Source organism: Solanum verrucosum, unplaced genomic scaffold (assembly GCF_900185275.1).
Source record: "Solanum verrucosum unplaced genomic scaffold, falcon-dt-bn FXZP01000229.1, whole genome shotgun sequence".
NCBI classification, from domain to species: domain Eukaryota; kingdom Viridiplantae; phylum Streptophyta; class Magnoliopsida; order Solanales; family Solanaceae; genus Solanum; species Solanum verrucosum.
The window spans coordinates 6,157,417-6,183,107 of record NW_026020011.1 but is presented as its reverse complement, the minus strand read 5'-3'; the positions used below and the strand labels follow the sequence as shown (position 1 = coordinate 6,183,107).

Genomic DNA, 25,691 nt, shown 5'->3' with positions numbered 1-25,691 from the left:
TAATTAAACCTTATCCACTAAAAATGATTTTTTATCATATTAAAATTACCTACCATAACATCAAAATTACAAATATTAGTTGGAAACCCCTTTGATATGATCAAATATGAGTTGTATATCTACAAATAGACCAAAATCAATTATTTTCTTGACAACTCAAATTCCTCATAAAGCATTTGAGCTAAGATTGTTCATGGCATGAGAAATTTGGAGGAAATGAGAAATTAAGTAAATATATAGGGGCCTAAAATGAAAATGCAAAGACTCTACTAGCAAAAACACTACCTTTTACTAAGATATAAGAAAAAAAATAATACAAGCTTGAGTTATGCAATGTTGGTGGGAGAAAATAAATATTCAATGACCGGTGAAATTAGTTAAGGTGCACACAAGCCAGCACAAACACATCGACAATAATATTGGGATTAACATGAAGTGATGAAGATGTTTGTTGATGTTCATCTAATCAGGCATATTAATGGTTGCAAAAACTATGCCAAATGATATGATGAATAGATGACCATCAACAAACAAATTCATAACTACACAATTTTAGCATATATATATATATATATATACCTATATATACATGTAATTGCTCCATCTAAGCCGAGGGTTTTTCAGAAACAACACCTCTACCTCCACAAGGTAGTAATAAGGTCTGTGTATATTCTACCCTCCCCAGATCTCATTTGTGGAATTTTAATGAATATGTTATTGTGGTATATACCTATATTTACACAAGAGCTTGAATAATATTGTAAGAAGAAACTAAGAAGATAGCAAATTGACAATGTTTTGTTGTAAGTTGTATGACTATTAATATATGCTCAGAATATCCATATTCTATGAGAAGTATATGCCTTGAGAATATACCTTACTTGTCCTCTATAAATTTGGGGTTTCTATTATTGGTGGGTGGGTATTTAGAGTATTGTCTTCATACATATTTTCAATGATGAAAGGGAGATATTTAAACTTGTAATATCGAAACGGTGTGGCCTAGCTATTAATGAAGTGAATGAATTATGAGTGATCGTGATTCAAATCTCAGCAGAAACAAAAAAAACGCACAAGTTCTTCACATGTGTTAACATTGATTGACAAAGTTACTTGATACATGTAGTAAGAGGTGATAGGTATCCGATGGAATATTGAGGTATGTGCAAGCTGACGACCCTAAATATATCACTAGTTATAAAAGACTGAAATTGTAATCCAACCAAACAAAATTAGCATATGCTTTTTATTGGGGGTGTTTCAGAAACAGACGTTCTACCTTCACGAGGTAGGGTAAAGTCTAAGTACACTCTACCCTCTCTAGACCCATATATGGAGTGGAGTAAATAGCTTTTCTTCCTTTCAAACCTTTCACCCAATTTAGATACCAATCAATCAATTATACCACAATATTACAATATACAAGTATCTAACTTGACTAGAGTATAAGTGTAATAATAACAACTAGAACTTCATCTAACCAACAACTCCTCCAATGGGAGCTTCACATGGTCGGTCTCAAGTTCGAATGCAGTAGGTTGACAGTCAGCTTAAAGATAGAACCATGGCGACAAATCTCACCTTATAATACAATACAATGAAATGGCGTATACAAGGACCAAGCAACATTATTAAACTCAACAGCACGAACATGTTCGATCATCATAGGAATCGTTGAGCATGTCATCGTGAGAAGACAATGATCGAAGGAGCCAATTGAAGAAGCCCACTCTAGTTTCTTCCCCCAATCTCTGAGATGAGTATTCCACCAACACATTCCAAAGCTCCCCTGCAGTCCACTTATGTGAAACAATCCATTGAATCACCTAGACCAAGTTTTCAACAAAGAAATGTCACACGCGGATATAAGCTTCCAAGACTTTCAGAAACTATAACAAATTAAAGACAGAAATATCAATCGGCAAACGTCCTTAGGATTAAACATATCAGTTCAAAGTCGAATGAAACTTCGCACCAGACACATTATAGAATAATTAACAGACAGAAAGTACCTGCTCCAGCATCTGCAATGCTTCCAGTCCAAATGTATAATACAAGATGAAAGGTCTCATTGCCTGTAGGAGATGCAAGGAGATAAAATTTTAATGTAAAAAAGAAGAAGAAGATGTTCAAAGTGAAATGAACATCTAAAAGAAGATATTTGATATTTTGACATTTTACTGCCTCCATCTCTGTCTATAAGACATCATTTTCCCTTTCCGAAAGCTTTTAAACGTCTAACACAATTTACAAGTAGCAATAAAGCACAGACCATTACAATTTACAAGTATCAAGAATTCAAAGATTATTAACCTCAAGTTAAAAACTAGACATAATACATAACCAGTCACTCAAACGGCCTCATATGGCAAATAAACACAACAACTTTGAGTATGCATATCTAGACACCTCAACTCATCTCCATTGTGACAATTGAACACTCCAACTTACAAAATGATCTTCCGAACACCTCCAAAATTTATGTGACACGTCAGCGACAGTTGTCCATGAGACACAGTGGGGACGAGTTGGGGTGTTAAGTAGTTAGTTGAGACCAAGATGAGATGTTTAGATGTGCACTCTCAAAGTTGAAGTGGTTACATGAAGTTTGAGTGTCTGTTTATGTATTATGCCTAAAAACTACGATGCGACTCAAAAGGAGAGAGAAAGAGAATGCGCCTAGACATTGAAAAAAAAGCACTAAGTACATTTATCCCCTAAAAAAAAGGCAACTGCTCTGTGCCTCACATGAGCCAATACTTCCCGTACAAAAATGCAGGAAAATGTCCAAGGAGAATGAACAACCTGAGATGCAGCAATCCATTGAAGCATAGCTTTAAGTTGAGGATCTCCTCCAAAAGCACCACAACCCCAATTTCCGGTCACAACACCAATTTCATGCTGAATATTGTCTAAAGGTTGATACTTGTGCCCCTCGTGATTTCTGGCTAACTGATTCCCTGATGTTCCCACGGTTGCTTGAGATGAAGTTGAAGTATGACCAAGTGACTATCGGAGACAATTAAGATCATGAAAAAATTGAAATACCTATAGAGATATGGGAAAGGGGAGAAAAAGGAAATAACAAAATGAGGGAGATTTAGAATATGACAAAAGGAAATCCCACCAGAAGATGAACAATGGACCTTCCACCGGTGGCATTAACAGTTTGATCATCTTTGAAAAGCTGTTGATACTGATGACTCTTGCATTGATCCATGAAGCCACAAAACGCTTTGTTAATCTCCCTGCACAACATATTCAACTTATCATCAATAAATAAATACAACTACCAAGCATTTTTGCTATAAATACAAAAGGTCCATCGTTAATCGACCAATAATAGTTAGAATTTCAAATGTCAAAATGTCTCACCCTCAGTGCAGAAGATGCTAACCTATCAATTCAACATACAGCCTCACATGAAAAGGGAAGAAAAAAAATACTTCTTTACCATCTCAAAGCGACTTCTTCTCATTTTATCATCAACATGTGTTATTTGCACTTTTTGCTAAATAATGTCAATTTTTTTCTTGTCTATCTTGTGAGATCGCACATCCATGTTAGCATCCACATCTCTGTGACACTAATCTTGTGGAAGTCCAACATATCCTCAAAATGAGTGTCTTAGAGATGGATGTGTAGTCAGTCATATAAGAATAGACAAGATTGTACCTTTAGAGGGTTATATGACAAAAATATCCACTTTTACTTTTTTATTTACTTGGTATCAAAGAAGGCAGAGATTCCGGGTTCAACTCACCTCCATCAATTATTAAAAGAAGTTTCACGTGCTTGACCATGAAAATAATCATATCTGCATGTGAGGGGAAATATTGAAGATATAATAAAATAAACAAAAGTGTACTGTCTCTAACAGCTTACTTCTAGATGAGGTGGCCACAGTTCAACATTATCTCATGAAAGAATGAAACATATTGAAGTATATTGTCATTTCATTCTAACAAAAGGTCAAGTCAAGGTGCACTGCGACAAGTTTTGTCAATTGATCAGTTTACAGATATTCTTACAAGGTCACTCTGTAGCTCCAGAATTGAGTATATTTGTAGATATTCTTGCAAGGTCACTCTGTAGCTCCAGAATAGAGTATATTTGTGGCAAAGAGGAGCATACAACGTGTACAGATTTATTAACAGATGTAAAACAGAACCTAATTGTACCTAAAGAATAATCAAATACTTACTGGGTTCAGTATCATCTGTTTAAGGACCAACAAACTTCACGAAAGAATTATATTCCTTATAAGAATTTCAAAAGAGTACGGAAACTTGTGTACCTTAGAAGGCCTTCAAGTCGGTATTGGCTCTTTCCTGGGCAGCACAGTGCATCTATTGCAACTATCCTAGTCTTACGCCTTCCAAGAACATCAATGTCCTTTTTGTCGACATAGTCACCATTAAACCGGAATGAAGAGGCATACCTTCACCAGTTGAAAGACGTGAAATAAGTGGAATTACAGTTGAAGGCCCAAAATGTCAGCAAAAGATTTCCATGTAATTATAGCTTCAACAAATTAGCAAAAGCCCTATTTGTTCCAAGTTAACTTAGTAATGTGTTGCAAATACGCAATTGATTCTCTATCTAAACTCACCCGGTATAACTTGAAAACCTTTCCGTACCAACAATTTCTATCGCTTCATTGTCTGCCATGCACGGCAGGAAAAGCATGCCAGCGATTAACTCTGGATTGATCATAAATCGAATTTCTTCCTAAAAGGAAAACTACCTATTAGATATTATCTTTGAACATATACACTCGAACAATCAATTGGGGCTTTGTGTATAAGATGTAACTCTTTATTGGGGTTGAGAAAATCCAGTCCTCATTAGAAAATCTATAAAAGTCTCATTTTTAACTAAAACATGTGCAGGTCTAGCTGAGAGACTCTTAAGTTGTTTTGGAATAAGTGTGACATTCAGAGAACTCCTAATATAACTAACTGTAACTTAGTTTGGAACAGAGTTATAGTAGATTGATTGATTAAAGATAGAGGTGTTGAAAAAATCAAAAAACCACACCAAACAGGAACCCAAACCAAACCTACTTGATAAATAGATATATTCTTCAGTTTGGTTTGGCATTAAATTTAAAAAACCAACAATATTTGGTTTGTTGGTATTTAAAAGAAACTGACTGAACTGACAAAAAAGCGGAACTGATAAATTTGTACAATCTGTGGTTTGATTTATATATCTAATAAACCAACTTAGTTGGTTTAGTTACTTTGCAAGTTAAATCCGAGCCAAAACAAACTGCAAACACCTTATTAAAAACGCGAAGATGCAAGTGGATCATTTTACCCGTCACTACAAAAGACAAAGTTTTGGTTGTAAGCAACAAAATGATAATGGCGATGGGATTCTGAATGTCGAAAATTAACAGACAGTATATCAGTTCTCTTTTTCATCAAAACAAAAACATAGGGAGGCTTTTATGCAGTGCATTCACTTTAGGAATTAGACGAAAATCTCCAACTTTTAACTTCAAAGGCAAAAAGTGTGGTGCATTGTGGCAAATGAAGGACAAAAGCAACTTGTTCGATGAATTACTTTGAAAATTTCTTAATAATGGAAAATAATGGCTAATGGTTAGATTCAAAAATATGAAAACGGAAAGAAAAATGTCCAGAAAAGAACCTGCACACAGCCCCTAACGAGAGCACCACCTCCTAAATACATGTTAGCAAAATCAACTTCAATAGCTTCACGTGATTGATCTTCAATTAATCCGGAAACGGAAATCTAAAAAGAAACAGAATGATATCATGGCGTGTGAAAAAAAAGAGACTTATGATAACTGGATTGGGATTTACAGTTTCACTTCTTACCTCAAAATGGCAAAGGGAAATATTGGACTGGCTCCATAATTTTTCCTTTGGATAGGGAATACAAGATGGACTATATTCTAAAGAAAGAACCTTTCGCTCAAACGACACAAAGCCCACGGGTATAGATGAACATATCCTCCCAAAATAGTGAACAATGCACTTCAATTTATTTTTGAATGCTTCTTCATAATGATCATGTAGACACCTGAAAAACATGTACGTCAGCACATGAACTCCATTGATTCAATTTAGACAGTTCGAGATATTTAAAGACCACAGTGCAACTATGAAAGAGTACAAAATAATCGATCTGTTCTTATTCTTCAACTCTGTATAACTCATTCTGGTTTACAGTCGTACATAACAATTATTCAATTAAGAACTTACAATCTAATTATCAACCTAATGAAACTATTTATCTAAACCGTATCCTAAGATAGAGAAGTTATGTCAAGTTCTCAGATTATAACAACTCATATAGAGATATGAACAGAAAAACAAGCATAGATGCAATAATCATATCAGACAGTTCATGAAACATATGCAAATAAGTGATCGAAGTTGATCATTGGAAGATGTTTGGCACCTCTATGACTGGTAGGAAATAGACAAAACAACGCGCATGCAAGAAGAGCACCGATTAATTCCTGGAAAAGAATATTGAAAACCATGAAAATTAATGCTACAGATACTTGTTACAACATCGAATAATCAAATTCTGCTGCAGAAATCAGTTAAAGGGGTAAAAGAGGTATGAAACAAATTTATTGTGGAGTATCCCATACGAAATGAACTCATTTGGGTGTATTCGGTACAGGAAGAAATCTAGAACGGGAAGCTAATTGCTTTAAAGAAGGATAGCTCTTTCCTGCCTGCATATTGGCCACAACCACACCAACCCGCAGTGGCAGAGCCAGAGTTTTACTAAGGAGTGTCACAATATAAAAACCAGCCACACATAAAAAATAAGGAGAGTTATCATATAGTATATATATATACATAAAATTCTAAACTACTACCTGACTAAGAAAGACAATGCCAGACTCTTGTGATTCCAACAAGCGAAGACCGGTTTTAACTCCTTTCAAAACTCCATCATCAGCATTCTCATAATGAGTTTCTAGCAATGAAGGCAATCTCAAAAGCAAGTTAGCCAATTGTGGCACCACTTCTTCGAACCATTTTGCAGCTTCATCCCTAGGAAGCAACTGCACAAACAATCCAGCATTTTGTAGACAACCGCATCAGATCAAACTTTTTTTTCATAATAGACCAGTAGCTTGTTCGACCAAGTTTCTGGGAAGTCAAAAGTGTTTATTTTAGAGAATTGAGGTTTTTGGAAAAATTAATACTCATTCTCCCTCTATTTAAATTTGTTTGGCTTTATTCAGAGTGCAGAGGCAAACGAAATTCGGGCATAGAAACTTCAATTTATTTGAAAACTATATATAAAGTATTATAAATCACGATAATAAAAACAGAAACTTTTTCACAACCTATTAACAATGATCAAGCACAAATTATTGCTCTAATATTATCAAAAATGTTTTTCAAACTAATTATCTAAACGCAAACTACTACTGTACTTTTAGCAAAAAAGATTGAAATTTGTGCTACGATAATACAATATATGTGTTCATGAACAGAGAATTAGGGAAAAAGAAGTTTACATCATCGAAGAACAGAGCAAAACCTTGAGAAGCAGAAGTATCAATTGAAAAATCGTGGAGGGAGAGAGAGTTTCGAATATCGGAAACGGCGATGAAGAGGACTTCGCCGGAGTCAATTTTGCTGTGATGAGGGCCTTTCGAGAGATCGGTAAGTGCTTCAGCTACCGGCGCCGGCCAAAAAAGTGAAGATGATCGGAGTGAAAAGGGTAAAAATGGAAGAATTGACTTCAAGTCTTCTCTCTTCTCCATTAGAAGAAGACTCTTTCTCTCCTGCAGTTACACAGTTCGTTATATGTATCCTTTTTTTTTCCTTTGTTACATATTATCACATATTTATATTTAACGAAAAAAATCAATTAATTATTTTATAAAATGAGTCAATTAAACTTGACGAAATATTTATTTTAAAACATATTAAAAAGAAAATAAATAATACGGAGATATAAATTAGAAACGCTACTGTTACCAAAACCCAACTGGAAGAAGAAAGTCAACTTACAGTCCGAGAAGATAAAAATGGCGGCTTCAGCTTTTGGACAGTGCAATCTTCTTCCTCGTACAGCATCTGTGAATCCTCAGCAGTCTCATCGTCAGCTCTACAGTTTGTCTTTCCATAGACAAACTGTAAATTCTTCACCTCCTGCACTGTCATTCACTCAATCTATAGGTTAATATTATTTCTTTCGTTTATCGATTTCGATTCGATTTGATTTGAATTTGTTTGGTTTTAATTTGGGGATTTTTTTTTAAAAAAAATTGCATTTGATTAGGTTTCGGGTCTGCAATTGAGAGACATTGTGTGGATCGAAACGGGTCGGATTTGATTAAAACAGATGCTGTTCGTCAGTTGAACGGTTCAGTTATCTCTGCTAAGGGCCATCGGTTTGCAATTGTCAGTTTTCTCTCTTTTTAATCTATTTTCTGTTTGATTGCTCGGACTCTCCAAATATGTTGCTGTACTCGTGTCGGATCATCTAAAAAATGTCATTTTTTTAAGATTTGAGCAACAGCTCAATACAATACTCTTAGCATTTCATTTAATAGGGTGATAAGAAATGAAGTATTCTCCCTTAGACCCGATTTATGTGATGTAGCTTAATCTGACACGACTTTTATAACTTGACGTCTATAATAAGTTATAGATGCTTGTGTAGCTATAAATATGTCATTCTTTTTGGGACTGAGACAAAGGGAGTAGCTTTTTTCTTACATATGGTTGTGATTTAGTAGACAAGGAATTTAAGAAATGGAAAAAAAGTTGAGATGGATTTAAATTATGTATACTGATAGTGTAGAAGTGATTGATTAAAACACATCTTGTTTTATGACATGACTTGTTGGACCTCACTTAATATAAAAGTTAGTTTTTTTTAATACAAGAAAGAAAGATACTTGGAATATTTTTAGCTTATATATTAGAGGTCTTCCGTCGTCTCTTTAACTTCACTTCTAGTCAAACAGTGTCACATAAAATAGAACATAGGACATAGGACGGAGGAATAAACATACTAAAAGTACCTTAGTATATGGTGGTTATCATGCTTTGTTAATTCCAATAATAGCATGTCAATTGTCACTAAGGGCAACCTGAAATGTTAAAAAAGAAAAGAGTATTCAAGAACAGAAGTATGCCAATCATTTTGGAATAGATTAAAAAGGAAAAAGTGTCAAGTAAATGGAAAAGGGAATTGTAGTTTAAAGTAGTGATTTTTAATTGCGGGATTTAATAGTTCCATTTGAAGAAATTGTGAAAGTCAATTGATACAATTTGGGTTTGGTCTGTAGTTCTGTTATGTTTTTGGTTTTACTTGAAGTCATATAGAAGTTGAGTTCATTTCATTGGCAATGTTTCTAATAGAGTGTTATTGGAACTGACTGACCATCTGCTGGTTCTAAAGGTGGTTGCACGTTTTAATGATCTGATCACCAAGAAGCTTTTGGAGGGAGCTTTGGAGACTTTCAAGAATTACTCGGTTAGAGAGGAAGATATTGATGTATGTTTTCTATATCTAATTCTCCCTTCCTCCAAAACCTGTATTTTCTCTTAAACTTGATGCAATTACTACAGAAGGTCCGCTTGCCATGAAAAATCTAAATGAGAGATTGATTGCTACATAATACCCCTCTATGACACGCTATACTAGAGCATAAAGATCTACTATGGGATAAATGGCACTTCTAAGTTCTATGTTATGGAGAATGTTGTATCAGTAGATCGAAAACAGAATAAGGCGTGGTGGGAAGTTGTCTCTTCCATTTCATGGCGTCATCTAGTTTTTTCCTCATAATGCAGGTTGTGTGGGTTCCTGGTTGTTTTGAAATCGGCGTGACTGCACAGCTTCTTGGAAAGTCACAGAAATATCAAGCAATACTCTGCATTGGGGCTGTGGTAAGCTCACTTCCAAACATAAGTTTACCTTGGTAGTTTTTCCTCCTACATTATTTGCCTACTCCAATTCTGTTTCATTTGATGATATCTTTTGTATTGTGTATGGAAATATGGATGATTATGGTAAGATGCTTAAGTTATTCTTTTGGTTTATTCTGTTTTGGCTTGTCTTATGTGTTTATCATTGTGCGTGAACTGATCTTTTGAGTTACGGAAGGGGAAGCAGCTTAGAGTATGATGAGAAGCATTAACTGTGTCTTTTGTTCCTGTTGAGAAAACTGGCATTTAGTTGTGATCCTCTTCCTTCAACAATGGAAGTATAAAGCTGAACAAATAAAACTCAAGCACGGCAGACAAATTGACTAGGCTATTTTGATAGATAGGCAAAATTATTAAATGAAAGAATCTATTGAACTTTAGATTCCTTACTGAAGATACAAGTCATTTGATGGACATCTTTAACTAATTCACATTGATGTGAGGGAGGGAAAAATCTGTGGATTTAGGTCAGTGTCTTCTAATTTTTCTTTGTTGGACTGGTCAAACGTTTAGTTGTTTTAGTTGGACATAGTAGGGGAGGCATGCGTGAATTTCAGTGCCTTATTGTGAAGTAACCTCATCTGAACATACTGATAAACACTATAGTATTTTTGCCCTGGTGGATTTCTTTCTCAGTTAATAAATATCTGGAAAGGAAAAGGTAATATAAAGCTAAAACTCTGTGCATTTCAAACCCGAAGAAAGAAAAAATCCATCACAGGCAAGAGATTGAAGTGCCTTCTATGTCGGTACTTGTTTCTGTAAATCAAATAGGCACCTTTCTGCTTTTCCCTATGTCCAAATCATAACCTAATATTTCCTTTCTTCTTGTTGGTGATGTGTATTATTGTCTTTAATTTAACTTTTTTGCTTTGTGGCTAGTAGATCAGAGGTGATACATCTCACTATGATGCAGTCGTTAATGCGGCCACATCTGGAGTACTTTCAGCAGGTCTAAATTCAGGTGAGATACTCCATTATAATCCACATGAGCAATAATAAGTATGCTAATATTTAATCTTTTTGCAACTCTTCAGTATTATTGATAGATAAGATTTTGGAACATTGTTTAAACTTTGAATGTAATAGCTGGAATTAAATATGATGGTTGAAATAGAGGATTGTTATGGGACCATCATCCAACAAAGTGAAAGGCAAGCTCTACAAAGTGTTGTGAGACTAAACATGTAATATGGGGTTGTTAGGCTTCTAAAGTCCTAACATATTCACAGGATGAATTTGTTAATCTGGATGTTTGGACATACAAGATTGATAAGATTAGAAATGATAACCGACAGAAGGTGTAAGTACACATGAAAGATGAAAAGAAGGGTCGTTGAAGACTACTTATGTCTTAAACAGTCGTCTTAGATGGTTAAGCTGTGTCGGACACTCAGGCATAGTACAACAACTTGAAGATCCTATGTTAGAATCCTAGTTAAAAACTGTGTGAGTTCATTTGCTCTAGTCCTGGTGTCATATTTACTCGATGGTTGTGCTTCTGAGCCGTATAATAGGATTTCCAATGAATTTATCAAGGTACAAGGTGGTTTGATTACCTCTGTTATAAAAAACTACATCTTCTGTCATTATATGCTATTTTCAGTTCAATTTTTTCAATTGGCTGGCCAAACTAAAATCTCCCTTATGTAATGAGTTGCAGGTACTCCTTGCATATTTGGTGTTTTGACATGTGATACCTTAGAGCAGGTAAGCAATTAGCTGTTATACATGTGTTGATGTTCTATCTTCTTTGTCCATTGTATAAATAGTGGTTGGAATAAAGAATTCACCGACAGTATAATCTACATCAGCTGAGAGGTTATACCTTGTAGCTTTGTACAGCGAGATAGTCATTGTTGTTTCATGTACTTTAACAGAGATTTGATAGTGGCTGTTAGTTTTTATGGATTTGTGTAACATATACTCTCCTTGGAACTAAATTTGCAATATTCTTCTTGGCTGTGTGAATCTATCTTGCTCATGTATGCTAACCAACATCGTAATATAATGCAGGCTTTCAATCGCGTTGGTGGGAAGTCTGGGAATAAAGGCTCCGAAACAGCATTGACAGCTGTAAGTTGCCTGTGATTGTGTGACAATTAGATTTTATCCTCAAAACAAGTTCAATAGTGTCTGATTCTGCTCAAATTTGTCTGCCTTAATATGTGATTCAAAGGCTCTGACTAATATAATTTATGCATTTGGGAACTTATGAGTCATTAATTGTTGAAACTTAAACATCAATAACTTAGATTCAGTGTTCTGTTTGCAATAAGTGACTGATCTTGAATGCATATATTGTGTTTAACGTTTCAGATTGAGATGGCATCTTTGTTTGAGCACCACCTAAAGCCTTCAGAGTAGACGATCCTTCTTATCGCAACAAGGTTCTGGATTTTCACCTTTAAACAGAATCTCACTCGCATTACCATCCCAACTAGTTACTCCGACTAATAAGGTTAGACATCCGATTTGAAACTGAGCTACGAAGGAGGGGGGGGAGGGGGGAGTTTCCTCCACTGCTCGGTTTCCTTCCTCATCTACTTGTTGATGCTGGATGTAAACATTCTTGTAAAAGCTGCACTTGTATGAGAAAATGTTGCACTTTGTATCAAGTTCTGAGTTTTGGATAATAGTACTCTTTTAAGTATTGAGTTTTGGACTTCAAATTGGTTCTATGTGAATTGGAACTTCAAAATTGATTAGTTCTCTCCCACCTCCTATCCAAAATAGGAAAAAGAAGTAAAAAAAAAACAAAAATGGCGAAGTCAATACTGAACAAGTAAAAATATATTGAGGGAGTGTTGAATAAATTTTACGAAAAATCTTTTTATGGTATGTATCATACTGCTGTAGGTTGATTATAACGATCTTTCCATAGTGTGTGCTAAAACTTGATTTATCAAGGTTAGTATATACTTCCTCCGTTTCAATTTGTTTGTCTTACTTTCCTTTTATCCGTTTGAAAAAAGAATGTCTCCTCCCTTTATGGCTACTTTTTAATTTCAATTTTCTACTTGACATGTTTAAGGCCACAAGAATAAAAGATATTTCGGTACATTCTACATATCTTTAATTTCATATCACAAAATTTTTAAAAAAAATTGTTTTCTTAAACTTCGTGTCAAGTCAAAATCAGACAAATAAATTGAAACATATGGAGTAAAAGAGTTTCTACATAAAGATGGTAAAAGATCAACTTGCCCTTGGAACTAATGGTTCAAAATTGATAATTTGTGTATAGGATAGACTATGACAATTATAAAACAAGTTACTCATAATTCAAACAAATATATCAATCAATTGCATCTGGAAATTTAAGGTGCAAACTATAACTTGTCTGATCCTAAGCGTTATATCCACAAATGTTCATAAATAATTGACAATATTTTTTTAAAAAGGAAAAATTCAAAATCTTAGATTACAAAAGCCTATATAGCTATTTCAATCATAGCTTAAATCACCTATTAAAATTATAACTACTGTCTCTATCTAACTGTTAAATACACAAATAAATACAGATCATATGTGAAAAGAGTTGAGATAACAAATATATACTAACAATACAAAGATTAGTGGTGAGACTTGGTATTTGGGACAAAAATATTCAAAAAAAAAAAAGTTCATCTACCTGTGAAAAGAGAATTCTGCAGGCAACTCCGATGAAGGCGTTCGACGTTCTCTTAGTTCCAAGCCTCTCTCTAGACATAGTATATCATGCCTACTTCAATAAGACTAATGTGAGGAATGTTAAGTGCAACAGCTGAAGCTCTGCAGTTCTTGCGCAGAAATGAATATGCAACGTCAATGACAAATTTCTTCCAGCAAGAAGACGATCTACGTGCCTTCACGTATGAGTGTCCCATTATATATGCAACCCCTGCCTCCTTTGCCTGAACCAAATCTATAAGCTCGTCCCGAACTTCAGGATCCATGCCAGAGTTCTCTGGTAAGTTGAACCTGACTCGTCGTTTCCTGTTTTCATGGTTCCCATCATCGTAAGAAGATCTTACACTTTGAAGTGTCAGTGACTTACTGCTTTGAATGGTGGAACATGTTTCAAAATCCTCATCATCTATGATAAATGGTGAGTGTGACTGTAGATTTGTGCTTATAACTGCCATCCTACCATCAAGTGATGAACTATCAGGGCTCGATAATTGTGGTTCCACAGCTTCCATTTGGATGAACTCTGCTAGACTTTGGATGAGAAGGTCCTCAAAGTTCCCAGTATCTTGCTGTGCGTCCTTGTAACCATAACGAACAATGCAACGATACATGCGATATGGTTTTGGGCCAACACGACCAATGAGGAAGCGTTCATCGGATGAGACATAAGGTACAGGAACAGATTTGATGCATATAAACACCACTACGTTATGAAACGCAGGGAGATTTGTGACAAAGTGAGAGAAGATAGGTGGAACTCCTGTTACCAGTTCGGAGTATATTAGCCCTATCCCTGGGACGCGGACAATACCAAGGCTCGGACCCAAGCCAAGGATCCATTTCAATGGAACTTTGTTGTGCAGGTCATATTTGTACTTCTTGCGAGTTCCATAGTGCCACACAAGCATGACGGCTAAGAGGATAAAAGAGAGCAAAAGGGATACCCATCCTCCCTGTGGAGCCTTAATGGCTGCGGAAGATAGGTAGAGACCTTCGATGAACCAGAAGAACAGGAGAAAAGCAGCGGCAAATACTAAACTTCTTTGCCACACAAAGATTATAACAAGTGTCATGAGGAATGTTGTGATAAACATAACTGTCATGCAAGCTAGCCCTGAAAAAAAAAACGTTTATAAGAAAGTTTAATTCAAGAGTTATAGAATGACTCGAATTTAGAAAGAAAAAAATCCAACTATAAAAGGCAAGCTGGACTTTATTAACTGCAGTAATGTAGATAAAAAAGCCCTTGTACACAAGGAATATTTAACTTCTCCATGTCATCCAATTAAAGGAAGGGAGCCTTAGCGTAGCTGGTAAAGTTATTGTTGGCATGTGACCAGGAGGTCACGGGTTCGAACTGTGGAAACAACCTCTTGAAAATTGCATAGTAAGACTACATAAAGTAGACCCTTGTGGTCCGTCCCTTCCCTGAACCCCGCACATAGCGGGAGCTTAGTGCACCGGGCAGTTTTTTTAAAAAAATGTCATCCAATTAGAGAATCCTCCTTGTTCACCATTTATATTTCTGTTTAATTGTTATTCTCTTTTTGCAAGAGATCTTCTTTATTGGACATATATAAATCATCCAGCACAAGCTTGAAAAAAAAATAAAAAATTGGGAAGACACTAAGAAAAGGAGCAGCATTTAGAAGAACAGAATCATGTAAACCAAATCAGATTCTGTAGAGAAAATTGGTCGAGAGAGTTGCTTGATATTTAAAGTCTCATAGAGGGATGTTTATACTTTAGACCAAATAAAACATCTTTAGCACACAAGAAGGCTTACCGTATGCATTTCCAATCAAAGTTGTATCTTGGAACCCAATAGCCACAACAAGAGTGAGAATCATCAGGATCCAATTTATTTCTGGTACATAGATCTGCCCTTTATGCTTTGAGGTGTGGACAATCTTGACCCGCGGGAAGCAACCTAGTGAATTACATTGCTTGACGATTGAGAATGTGGCTGTGATGATAGATTGGCTGCCTACAATGGCTGCAAGGGTTGCAATAACAAAAACAGGCCAGTATACACCATCTACATGGATAGCGTAGACCAGCAGTTAGATTGAATAATTTCATGAAAACATTAAGCTGTTACAAAGAGAAAGAAAAACAAAAACCAACCAGGTATTGAGCTATAGAAGCTATTTGGAATGGAATCTAGATTTTTTGACAGAAAAGCAGCTTGACCCATGTACTGTATCACCAAGCACGGATACACCACAAATGCAAATGTAATCTGCATTGGACAAAACGAATTCAGATAGACATGGTGTAAGTTCCAGGAATCCAACAAGTTAACTAGGAAGTTGAACAATATGATGCAGAAAAAATGACAACTACGGACAATATAATCTGCCAGACACCAGGACACTAAGCTTATAGACAAGTACGAGCACAAAGTTTTCATGGTCCACAGTTTAATCTAGTCCCACTCCAAGAAATAGTTTGACTTACCCTCATGGAGAAGGCAGAGAAATGACCAAGATCTGCATACATAGCTTCAGTACCTGATAAATGAAAATAATTGGAAATCAGATGCAAAATTCTAGTAAATCTTTATCTCATCGTCATTCAAAAAGTGTCTGCACAAACAACTGCTCTGAATTCTCAAAGTTTACTATGATTTCTTGTATAAATAACATAAACAGGCACTCAAACTTGGCCTCAACTGGCAAGTAAGCACGCCAACTTTGAGAGTGCACATCTAGACATCTTAACTTGGTCTCAAGTGACAACTAAACACTCCAACTCGTCCCTATTATGTCTCATGGTCATGGACACCCTACGTTGACGTGGCACATAAATTTTGAAGGTGTCTAGATGATCATTTTGTAGGTTGGAGTGTTCAACTGACACAGTATAGACGAGTTGAGGTGTCTAGATGTTCACTCTCAAAATTGGAGTGGTTACATAACAGAGGCCATGTTTGAGAGTTTGTTTATATATAATGCTGAAATAATTACTGAGTTAAGAGATAATAGACTTCATATACCTGCAACTGAGAGGAGAATACCTCCAAGAGAAATCCAACCATCTTTTCCTGTTTCCCTAAAAAACTTGACGATATAATAGGGCGAAAGAGCAGACACAATCTTGGGATTCCAAATGATAGTGTTGTACAACCCAATGATCATAATTGATATCAACCAGATGAGCACGATTGGTGCAAACAAAAATCCAACCCTGTGGGTTCCAGAATGTTGTAAAGCGAACAGGCCAACCAATATTATGCAAGAAAGAAACACCACTCCATCTACAATAAGAGATATTTTGATAGTCAATGCCTTAAGACTGTTGTCAAATGCTGACTAATTGAATCCATCAAAACTAAACAGAAATAGGTAAATTACGATAAAGCTACCATGAGTTAGGTGATCTGCAGCAGCCTGTATCCCTGACATCGATGATATAACTGTCACAGTGAAAAGGTATCCTAATTAGAACATATACTCAAATCGGCTCGACTTAAAGGACTTCAAGCATAAAATAGGCCCCACAAACACTTGGTCATACTCCTAATTTACTATCTAGAATCGTTCCATGAGTAAGAAACCAACTCATTGAAACAAATTCTAGCTTGTAAATTACAAAGTTACACAAGCTAATACCACATAAAATAATACAGTAGTAGTTGTTATAATAGTTTCTACCTGACATTGCAGGTGTCAGAACACCATCGCCTATGACCATACAAGCAGCCAATAAAACAATAACAAGTAATACTGTACGTGACTTTTTATGCTTCTCAAGAAATCTCTTCAACTGTAAACATGCTGTTGACCTCCCAGAGTAGCCATATTTGTAAGAAGATAGCTCCTCGTCAGCTGCTTGTTGGTTGGGAAGTAGACTAAACTTTGCATGTCTACAGAGCAGAGAGTAAAGAGCAAATGAACCACCTGGATGTATATAAGTGTATTCGTCATAGATAATCAGGTATATGAGTTCTTCCATAAACATTGACTAACGTAGAGTCTATCTTTAACATACCTTCACCATTATCATCTGCACACAATACGATAAATACATATTTGAGCAAAGGAATGAGTGTTATTGTCCAGAAGATCAATGAAAATGCACCAAATATTGTTTCTGGAGACTGATAATCTTGCAACTTCCCATCAAATACACTCCTATAGACATAAAGCGGCGATGTGCTCAAATCTCCATATACCACCCCAAGACTTTGGTATGCCAATACTAGATTCCTGGAAATATTCAAAAAAGGGAACTGCAAGGCAAAATATAAGACGCAAGACAGTTACACAATCAGTAGCTACACATATTTGAGCTAGTTAATGCTTCTCTCCGTTACGTTCTTTCCTGTTCATTGTTCCATCAACTCGCCTATTAGTCATTCTTCATTTTAGCAATCTTGAAGCCTAAGTTAATTAAATCATCTATTGACAAAAAAAAAAGCAGTGCATAACTCACAATTGAAGTCAAACAACACAAACAGATTCAGTATTAAAGACGGTTAAGAAAAAAGCCTGAGAAAGTAAAATAAGGAAAGATTTTCCACCTTTGATGGAAGCTCCGTTTTTCTCTTTCCCTGTGGAGTTTGTCCACCTTTCCCATCTTTTCCAACTGTATCTATTAATTCATGGGCCCCACCATCGGCAAGCGAAGGAGGATGCTCCAAACTATCTCCCTCATGATGGATACCAACTTGATACATCTATTACAACCAAAAAATTTCGAACTTATTTGATATGCAAATAGAGAAAACAAACAAGACAACTCGCCTTTTACAAAAAGAAAGGGGCAAATAAGCAGAGCAACAAAGGAGTAGGTCAGATTGATCACGGATTTAAATGTTGCGAGTTCTAAGACAACATATTCAATGTTATATACACTTGTTCTTTACATATATATATATGACATTCAAGTAGAAAGCCATGTCTTCAGTCTGCCAACGGCCAAAGATGTTATATCTAGGATGTCAATAATTTCTTAGTTAGTAACTACTACTACTACTATTAAATACGAGAGACATCATGGTTTGATGAAAGATTAAGCTATTTAATCATGGTGACCAGCAAAGGCGGCATTAACTGAAGCATTTGTCAAGAAGCTCAGATTCAATGCAAATTCAACTGAAAGCCTCTAATGACAACAAAATTTGCAAACTACCATCAAGTGCAACAACCATACATGCTCCGCTTTTTATACCAAGTCTTTAACTAGATATAACGTTTAAGATGTTAGTTTGACATATATATTACTCACTTTTGTTTCAATTTATTTGTCCTACTTTCCTTTTTACTTTGTGTTTCAAAAAGAATGCCTCTTTTCTTCTTCTTTTTGACAACTCTCTAATTCTAATTTTTCACATAACATATTTAAGACAACAAGATTAAAGGCGGCATTTTGGTACATTTTACGTATCTTTAAGTTAATACCATAAGATTCAAAAGTTCTTTACTTTCTCAAACTCCGTATCAAGTCAAAACTTAACAAACAAATTGAAACGCACAGAGTATTACGTACCATGAAAAGTTGTTTAACAATAGAAAAAATCATATCAAAACTTTGAAAGCATCTATCTAATAGCAACAAAATTTGCAAACTTTCATCATGTGCATTGTACAATGAGCATATTTTCTCCATCTTTCATACCAAATATTTAATATGTACATAGTTTAAGATGTTAATTCCACATATATATCATTAGGTATCATGTAATGTTGGAAAAATCACATCAAAATTTAAATTTGAAAATTTTCAACAAGTTTGAATTCATTAAAAATGTGAAAAATTGTATAGAAACGAAACAATATCTGATATTTAGGAACGCCTACATGGAAAAAACAAAATGCCTATAAACAAACAAAAAAACACAAAATTGACACACAAATACAACTCTACATAATCGGAATTAATGAAAAAAGTGATTCAAATAAGAAGAAGAAGGAACTTACGGTTGACGGAGAACGGCGGCGGCGACGGCGGTGAGGTGTTTGCGCTTAATAATCCATGAAGATGGATTTTGAGGGACGATGAAAGGAGATAAAAAAGACGGAGAAATCTCCTTTCATCTCAAAAAAATTTCAATCAAATTGCATTATTATGGGGATACCTCAATTGCATGTCAACCACCACTCTAAACCCATTTGTTTAAAAGTTGTTTAACCAAACTTATTACATTACATACTTATCGGGATAAAATTAGCCCATAAAATTATTGATTTTCAATTTTATTTTTATTTTTATTTTTTTCTTTATCTTCCGATTAAAAATGATTGAAAATGTCTTTGTTATAAGTTTATATCTTTGAATCAGAATATAACATAAATTATGCTACTTAACTTAATTTCTGCGTAATTTGTGTTATTAGACGTATAAGTTTAGTTCAAAATGCACAAATATGTCTTACGAGACATGATTTAGTTCGTATATTACTTATGTTAATAAAGATATAAGTTCGATTTCAGAGCTCACGCGGCTATTTTATTCTCTAAGAAGCATATTATGGGCTTTGACATTTGGGCTGGCCAGCCTAGCCTTGCTAGATAGGTTTGGACTGATTTTTTTAGCTTATGTATGATCAATGCCTTTTAGTATGGGCCAACCCACAACTCTTTTAGGGCTAGGCTTGAAAGAGTTCGACACTCCGCTTATAAAATTATATTGGATTTTGTTGTTGACCATTTTAACGGGGTCGATGACACTTTTACCCTTATTTTGTGCTTGTGTTTAATTTTGATCTCTTAAGGCAAATAATTTTTCTTGCAGGATATAAATTTTTGCATCGTAATATTTCATAATTTACGTTTAGCGTCTTTAAGGAACTTATGTTCCGCTAAACATAAACCTGATTACCAAGAACAAAATTGAAAGATCAACTCATTTGACGAACAGAAATTAAAAATCAGCTCATTTGAAAGACAAAGGTGTAATTTTTTTTAGAAGTACATCTAATTGGCAGGTTAACTCGTCGCAGTTTATCTCCAAGCCCTCTGAGGCTAAGCCGATCCATATTGACAGATCTACTCAAACTCTCGGACGCTCGACCTTGGAAGATTGAGATGGATGGTCGTTATCTCGTCTTATGAGTATATACAACAACAACAAAACACCAAAGTATATTGACATGATATACCTTATCGTCTATCGATAACAACAATAATAATAATACAAATAAAGACTTATCAAATTGTACCATTAGGCTAATTTAAAACACCATCTAAAAAGATAGTCTCTTTATGAAGCAATAATAACAGCTAGCAAAGTAACTACTTATTACCTATTATTCATTTATTACTTAGGACATAAGAAATTAAATTTCATAATTAAGGAACTTCAAAATATCACTTCCAAATGTGGTCAGATGCAGAGTAACTGTTAAGTATCACTTCCAAATGTCACTCAAAAACAGGCAAATAATCACAATCCAACTAGTATGGCAACCTAATATATAAGGACTGACGATCCTTGAAACAACGGTAAAGTTATCTCCTTATGATCTATAGGTCATGAGTTCGAGTTGTGGAAATAATCACTAATACTCATATTAGGTTAGGTAGTCTATAAGACATTTCTTATGATGAGGGTCGTTCCTGAATCATGCTAACGCGGAATGTTTTGTGCATTAAACTGTTATTTTTAATTAATTGCAATCTAAATTTGGTTCATGAACAATTGAAAATTGCAGATCAAGTTCATGTATTCATTCCTAAATTTAGGTATTCCTTTATGCATTTGACTACTACTAGTTGTTTTCAAGAGGTTGCCTAACATATCGTTAGAGTATATTAGGTATGATACCAAAGTAATGTTTCATAAAATTAAAAAAAATCAAGAATTTTTTTTTTCTAAATTAAAGATTAATAATTATATTAGCAAAATGGGGATTTTTTATGAAAATTTTGAGTGTTAAAGATTAATATTAATGTCTAAAGATTGATTGAGCATGTAAAATGAAGTTGCAAGTTTTAACTTTTACTTTTCCAAAATAAGTGGTGATTCAAATTGTTTTCTTCTCGATGAAATTTATTCCATCGTCTCGATTTGATATCGTTCTCGTAGTCCCCATTGAAACCGTGCTTTACTTCTTAGATGTTCAGTCAATTTCAATGCATTTCACGAAAAGCCAACTAATTCTGAATGAGATAGTTATATTTCACACCTAACCATAACTCACCTACTTATTATTCAACATACATATATAAAATTATTAAATTCTCGTAAATTCATAAATTGCATATAAATCTGTCTATGTTGCAAATTAAAAGCAAATGCAGGGAATTTAATGCAATAGGGTCGGTTGTACGAGGAAGTCGCTAAGAATCATTTATTAATTTCTTCAAAGGTTTTGAATGAAAATTCATTGAATCAAAAGGTCGGTCACATGCAAATTATTTTTTAGGAAAAATTCTTTTGGTCAGAATGGTAAAATAACATATTTCATATTGTGTTATTTTATCTGTTTTGAATATTTTTATCTTTTTAACTTTAATATCTTTTAATTAAAAAATGAAAAAAGGTCAATTTATTTTAACATAAAAAGAATATAGACTTTTAAATTTTTGTCCAAATTTTCTGCTATTAAGCATTACCTTTTCTTTTTTTTTTAATAGAATAAGTATCTTAATGATTTTTAACTCAAAATAGAAAGTGTTAAAATATTTATTTTTTCATGAATAGGAATCTTTTTTAAAAAAATAATAATTTCGAACCATGTCCATTTAAGTTTATTTAAATGTTATTGTGGAAACACGTATCATGGACAATACTTTTGTATACTTTTTCTTTCTGCATAATACATAAATATACTTTTTAATTTAATTTTAGCTGGTTTTTATGTTCTCTAATTTTGAATGGGTATAAATAGACACTTTAATTTGTAAAATTAAACAAGTAAACATATCCTACGTGGTAGCATAATACACGTAAGACATAAGTTGTCGTGTAAGATGCCACATAGAACAGATGTGTCTATTTGATTAATTCTATATAAATTTTAAGTGTCTATTTATACCTATCAAAATTAAAGGACATAAATATCAGTTAAATTCAAATTACTAGATACATTTATGTATTATGTATTTCTTTTTTATCTTTTAACTTCTATATTATATTTTTTTTTTTAATTTAGAGAACAAATTAAATGAATCAAGTGAAATGAAGCAATATGTCAAACATGTATAACATGAGAAAAATCTTGGTTCTAGTCTTGTAATTACTAGATGAATTCATTGTTTCCAAGTCAAAGGACAAATTCATTTTGATTGGTTGACTAAACCTTATACACTTATTCCTCTTTTGAATTGTCCATTAGCCAATGGGGTTTTAGGTTAATATAAAAAAAAGGTTATAAATGAGTTGAAATTATAAGAAGTTGAAGAATTATAATTGGTGTGGTTAAGTTGCAAGGAAGCTAAAAATGTTTAGTTTTTCTTTAAGAAAATGTATATTCTAAAGAGTTAATGTACTTGGTCAAGTTTTTAGAAAAAAAATTCAGTTGAAAAAAATATTCTTCAGTAAAAGCATTTTTTTTTTTTAGAACTTTGATCAAGCATAAACTATTATTCTAATATATTAACTAAAAAAAACAAATTAATTAGCCAAAAATTATTATTATTCAAAAGATTTTTTTTTTTAAATAAAATTTTTTTGAAAACTTTATCGAACAAGCTATTATATAATTGAGATAGTTGCTTTTGAATATCAAATGGTCAAACAAAAAAAGATTGAAATGATTTTTTTATTTATTTGAAATGTTATTACCAAGTGGTTAGGTAAGATGGTTGAGACATGTGATATCTTCATTCTTAGTCATAAATTTCAGTTTAGAATATACAAATTTAAAACTTTTTGATAAACTGTATTTCATCTTTTTAATGAATCTATTCGACATGAATATAAATTATTCTAGTTAATAAATTTTGAATACTAAATAATCAAACAAAAATGTATAAAATGATTTAAAACCATACTAGTAAGAAACCTTTAGTTTAAATCTAGTGCTCCATCTGCTTTAAATTATCTATGGTAATTTTCTTCTACAATTTAAGAAATTATGAGGGTTTCTAAACTATTTTAACCTTTACAGTATTTGAACAATCGTAACATCACTTTGATTATAACTTTCAAAATTAATCTGCAAATTACAACTGATAATTTGAGACGAAATAGAATAATTTGAAGCAAATATTTAAAACAAAGAAGTCCTTTTTTGTCTTTTTTCTTATTATAAAAAAAAAATGATGACAAGAGGGACAAGTGGAAAGTGTGGGGGAAGGGGGGTAAGAGACAATGCTGTCTAGGGGTGAAGAACCTTGGACAGTGTGACAATCTCTTGTTTACCAAAAACAATCAACATGCAAATCATCTTGCCCCACTTTATTTCTTTAATTCAATGAATTCACCCAAATTCCAACACCCCCCCCCCCTCTCTAACCCCATACCCCCACCCCCTTCTTTACATCTCTAATATTTTCTCTGTTTTAATTTATCTGACATAATTTGATTTGACATAGAGTTTATTTGAAATTTATGATCTAAAATAAGTATTAAAGTTCATGTCAAGTTAAACGATATCATATAAAATGAGTTGGAGAAAGTATTCTTTTCAAATAGACTAAAGAGAAAAATGAGTGGTATACATTGAGACAACAGAGTACTAGGCCTATTATATATATATATATATAATATGAGAAATCAAACTAGCAAATATATTCTCAAAAAGATACTTTGTAACCACTATAGATCCATCAAAATCTCAAAAACCAAAGGGTAATATCTCATAATCCCCCAAAACCAAGAAATATCAATGTCAAAAATCAATACACAATCCCCCTAGAACCAATAAACATCAGTGTCAAAAATCAACATTTTATTTAAATCAAGAAAAAGGCCAGATTCCCACAACTCTGCTCTACATCATTCCAAAATCTCTCACTTTTTCCTTTAAATTATACCCTTTAGTGAAGACACCATACAAAATCTTCATTCTCTCCATATAACTCATGCTATCTGCTGATTTGTGATTTCATTTTCAAGAAACTTGTTAAAGATTGGCACATTTTCAAGTTCAGTATTCATTCGGTGTCTCATATCTGCATAGAAAAGTCTTATTTTGAAGGTAAAGTACCTCCTCAGGACGACTCCATATTCAGGTCTCGAATCCAAAACTTCATAACAAGATTTTTAGTAAATTTCAAGATTGGTTCAACCCGAGATATCTTATTAAGAAAAACTCACATCCTTCTCTAAGTTTCAAGATTGGTTCAAAGTTGAAACTCGAGACTTCTGATTAAAAGTATGGACATGGAATCATCTGAGACAAAATTGAGATCATCAAAAGGGTTTATTTATTTGGAGGAACATCATCAATATTTCAACAACATTATGGAAGGCAATAAAATGGAATATAACAGATCATTTACACAAGGACATGGCAAAAAGATGTTGTCAATGAGTTATTTTAGCTTAGAGTCAATAATTTTGCTACTTGGTCTTACAGCATCTTTGTTACTTTTGCCATTGATACTTCCACCATTGCCACCACCACCTTTTATGTTGTTGTTAGTCCCAATTTTCATTCTTGTTGTTCTTATGATCTTAGCTTTTATGCCTTCTAATGTTAGAAATGTGACTTACTCATATCTTTAATTGTGGTTTAGAAGAAAATATCATAGTAGATTCACTTGTTTTTACAAAATGATAATACATTTTTTCAATCTCTCATTCATCTACTTTTTTTTTTAATTTCTTTTGATAACTTTGGTGTTCGGGGTCAGCTAATATCATCTCTCACCAATATATGTATCGAGTAATTATTGACTCTGCCTATTTGAACATAAAATTTTATGATTTTCAATTTACTTTATTGATTGATAGGCTACACCTTAGATTCTAATCTACCTTGTGGCCATATTCAATATGACGAAATATTGTTGTTTCGAGAGTTTATTTATCAAATTCTCTTGGCCTTGTGTACTTTTTTTTCTTCATAATGATGGTTTTGTGGCACACCTCAACTAATTTTGCAATCTTTCGTCAATATAGATATTGGGTAACTCTAAGATTCTAGATCATTTAGGGTCTAGTTTGAGATGATAAATA

At 33.8% G+C, this 25,691-nt stretch overlaps 3 protein-coding genes across 3 annotated transcripts; 1 reads left to right on the top strand and 2 right to left on the bottom strand.

The window, feature by feature from the left end:
* Nucleotides 1-1,341: 1,341 nt before the first annotated feature.
* Nucleotides 1,342-7,768, bottom strand: LOC125820029 (poly(ADP-ribose) glycohydrolase 1-like). The gene is made up of 11 exons (XM_049499447.1): nucleotides 7,520-7,768; nucleotides 6,869-7,057; nucleotides 6,393-6,496; nucleotides 5,850-6,054; nucleotides 5,659-5,763; nucleotides 4,613-4,731; nucleotides 4,298-4,441; nucleotides 3,128-3,248; nucleotides 2,806-3,009; nucleotides 2,013-2,075; nucleotides 1,342-1,826 (listed from the first exon to the last, which is right to left on the bottom strand). Exons 1-11 carry the CDS (start codon nucleotides 7,766-7,768, stop codon nucleotides 1,638-1,640), a joined length of 1,692 nt encoding a protein of 563 aa, XP_049355404.1. The 3' UTR covers nucleotides 1,342-1,637.
* Nucleotides 7,769-7,967: 199 nt separating this feature from the next.
* Nucleotides 7,968-12,655, top strand: LOC125820053 (6,7-dimethyl-8-ribityllumazine synthase, chloroplastic-like). The gene is made up of 8 exons (XM_049499471.1): nucleotides 7,968-8,186; nucleotides 8,290-8,411; nucleotides 9,418-9,513; nucleotides 9,813-9,908; nucleotides 10,833-10,911; nucleotides 11,611-11,657; nucleotides 11,964-12,023; nucleotides 12,267-12,655. The coding sequence occupies exons 1-8, from the start codon at nucleotides 8,036-8,038 to the stop codon at nucleotides 12,312-12,314; spliced, it is 699 nt and encodes a 232-aa protein (XP_049355428.1). The 5' UTR covers nucleotides 7,968-8,035; the 3' UTR covers nucleotides 12,315-12,655.
* A 925-nt stretch (nucleotides 12,656-13,580) lies between these two features.
* Nucleotides 13,581-19,663, bottom strand: LOC125819973 (potassium transporter 4-like). The gene is made up of 10 exons (XM_049499381.1): nucleotides 19,544-19,663; nucleotides 18,145-18,300; nucleotides 17,613-17,853; nucleotides 17,276-17,521; nucleotides 16,987-17,037; nucleotides 16,618-16,878; nucleotides 16,080-16,132; nucleotides 15,747-15,861; nucleotides 15,406-15,657; nucleotides 13,581-14,733 (listed from the first exon to the last, which is right to left on the bottom strand). Exons 2-10 carry the CDS (start codon nucleotides 18,298-18,300, stop codon nucleotides 13,652-13,654), a joined length of 2,457 nt encoding a protein of 818 aa, XP_049355338.1. The 5' UTR covers nucleotides 19,544-19,663; the 3' UTR covers nucleotides 13,581-13,651.
* Between the last annotated feature and the right edge of the window lie 6,028 nt (nucleotides 19,664-25,691).

Bases quoted from the DNA above. Each gene is read 5' to 3' on its own strand.
- LOC125820029 (XM_049499447.1), bottom strand. From the start codon at position 7,768: ATGGAGAAGAGAGAAGACTTGAAGTCAATTCTTCCATTTTTACCCTTT. The intron at 3,010-3,127 runs GTGGGATTTCCT...TGTCTCCGATAG, and splicing joins GGTCCATTGTTCATCTTCTG to TCACTTGGTCATACTTCAAC. The intron at 2,076-2,805 runs GTTGTTCATTCT...CATCTCCTACAG, and splicing joins AATGGATTGCTGCATCTCAG to GCAATGAGACCTTTCATCTT.
- LOC125820053 (XM_049499471.1), top strand. From the start codon at position 8,036: ATGGCGGCTTCAGCTTTTGGACAGTGCAATCTTCTTCCTCGTACAGCA. The intron at 9,514-9,812 runs GTATGTTTTCTA...CTCATAATGCAG, and splicing joins TTAGAGAGGAAGATATTGAT to GTTGTGTGGGTTCCTGGTTG. The intron at 12,024-12,266 runs GTAAGTTGCCTG...TTAACGTTTCAG, and splicing joins CCGAAACAGCATTGACAGCT to ATTGAGATGGCATCTTTGTT.
- LOC125819973 (XM_049499381.1), bottom strand. From the start codon at position 18,300: ATGTATCAAGTTGGTATCCATCATGAGGGAGATAGTTTGGAGCATCCT. The intron at 16,879-16,986 runs GTAGCTTTATCG...CTCTTATTGTAG, and splicing joins TGCAGATCACCTAACTCATG to ATGGAGTGGTGTTTCTTTCT. The intron at 15,862-16,079 runs GTAAGTCAAACT...TGTCCAATGCAG, and splicing joins TCTCTGCCTTCTCCATGAGG to ATTACATTTGCATTTGTGGT.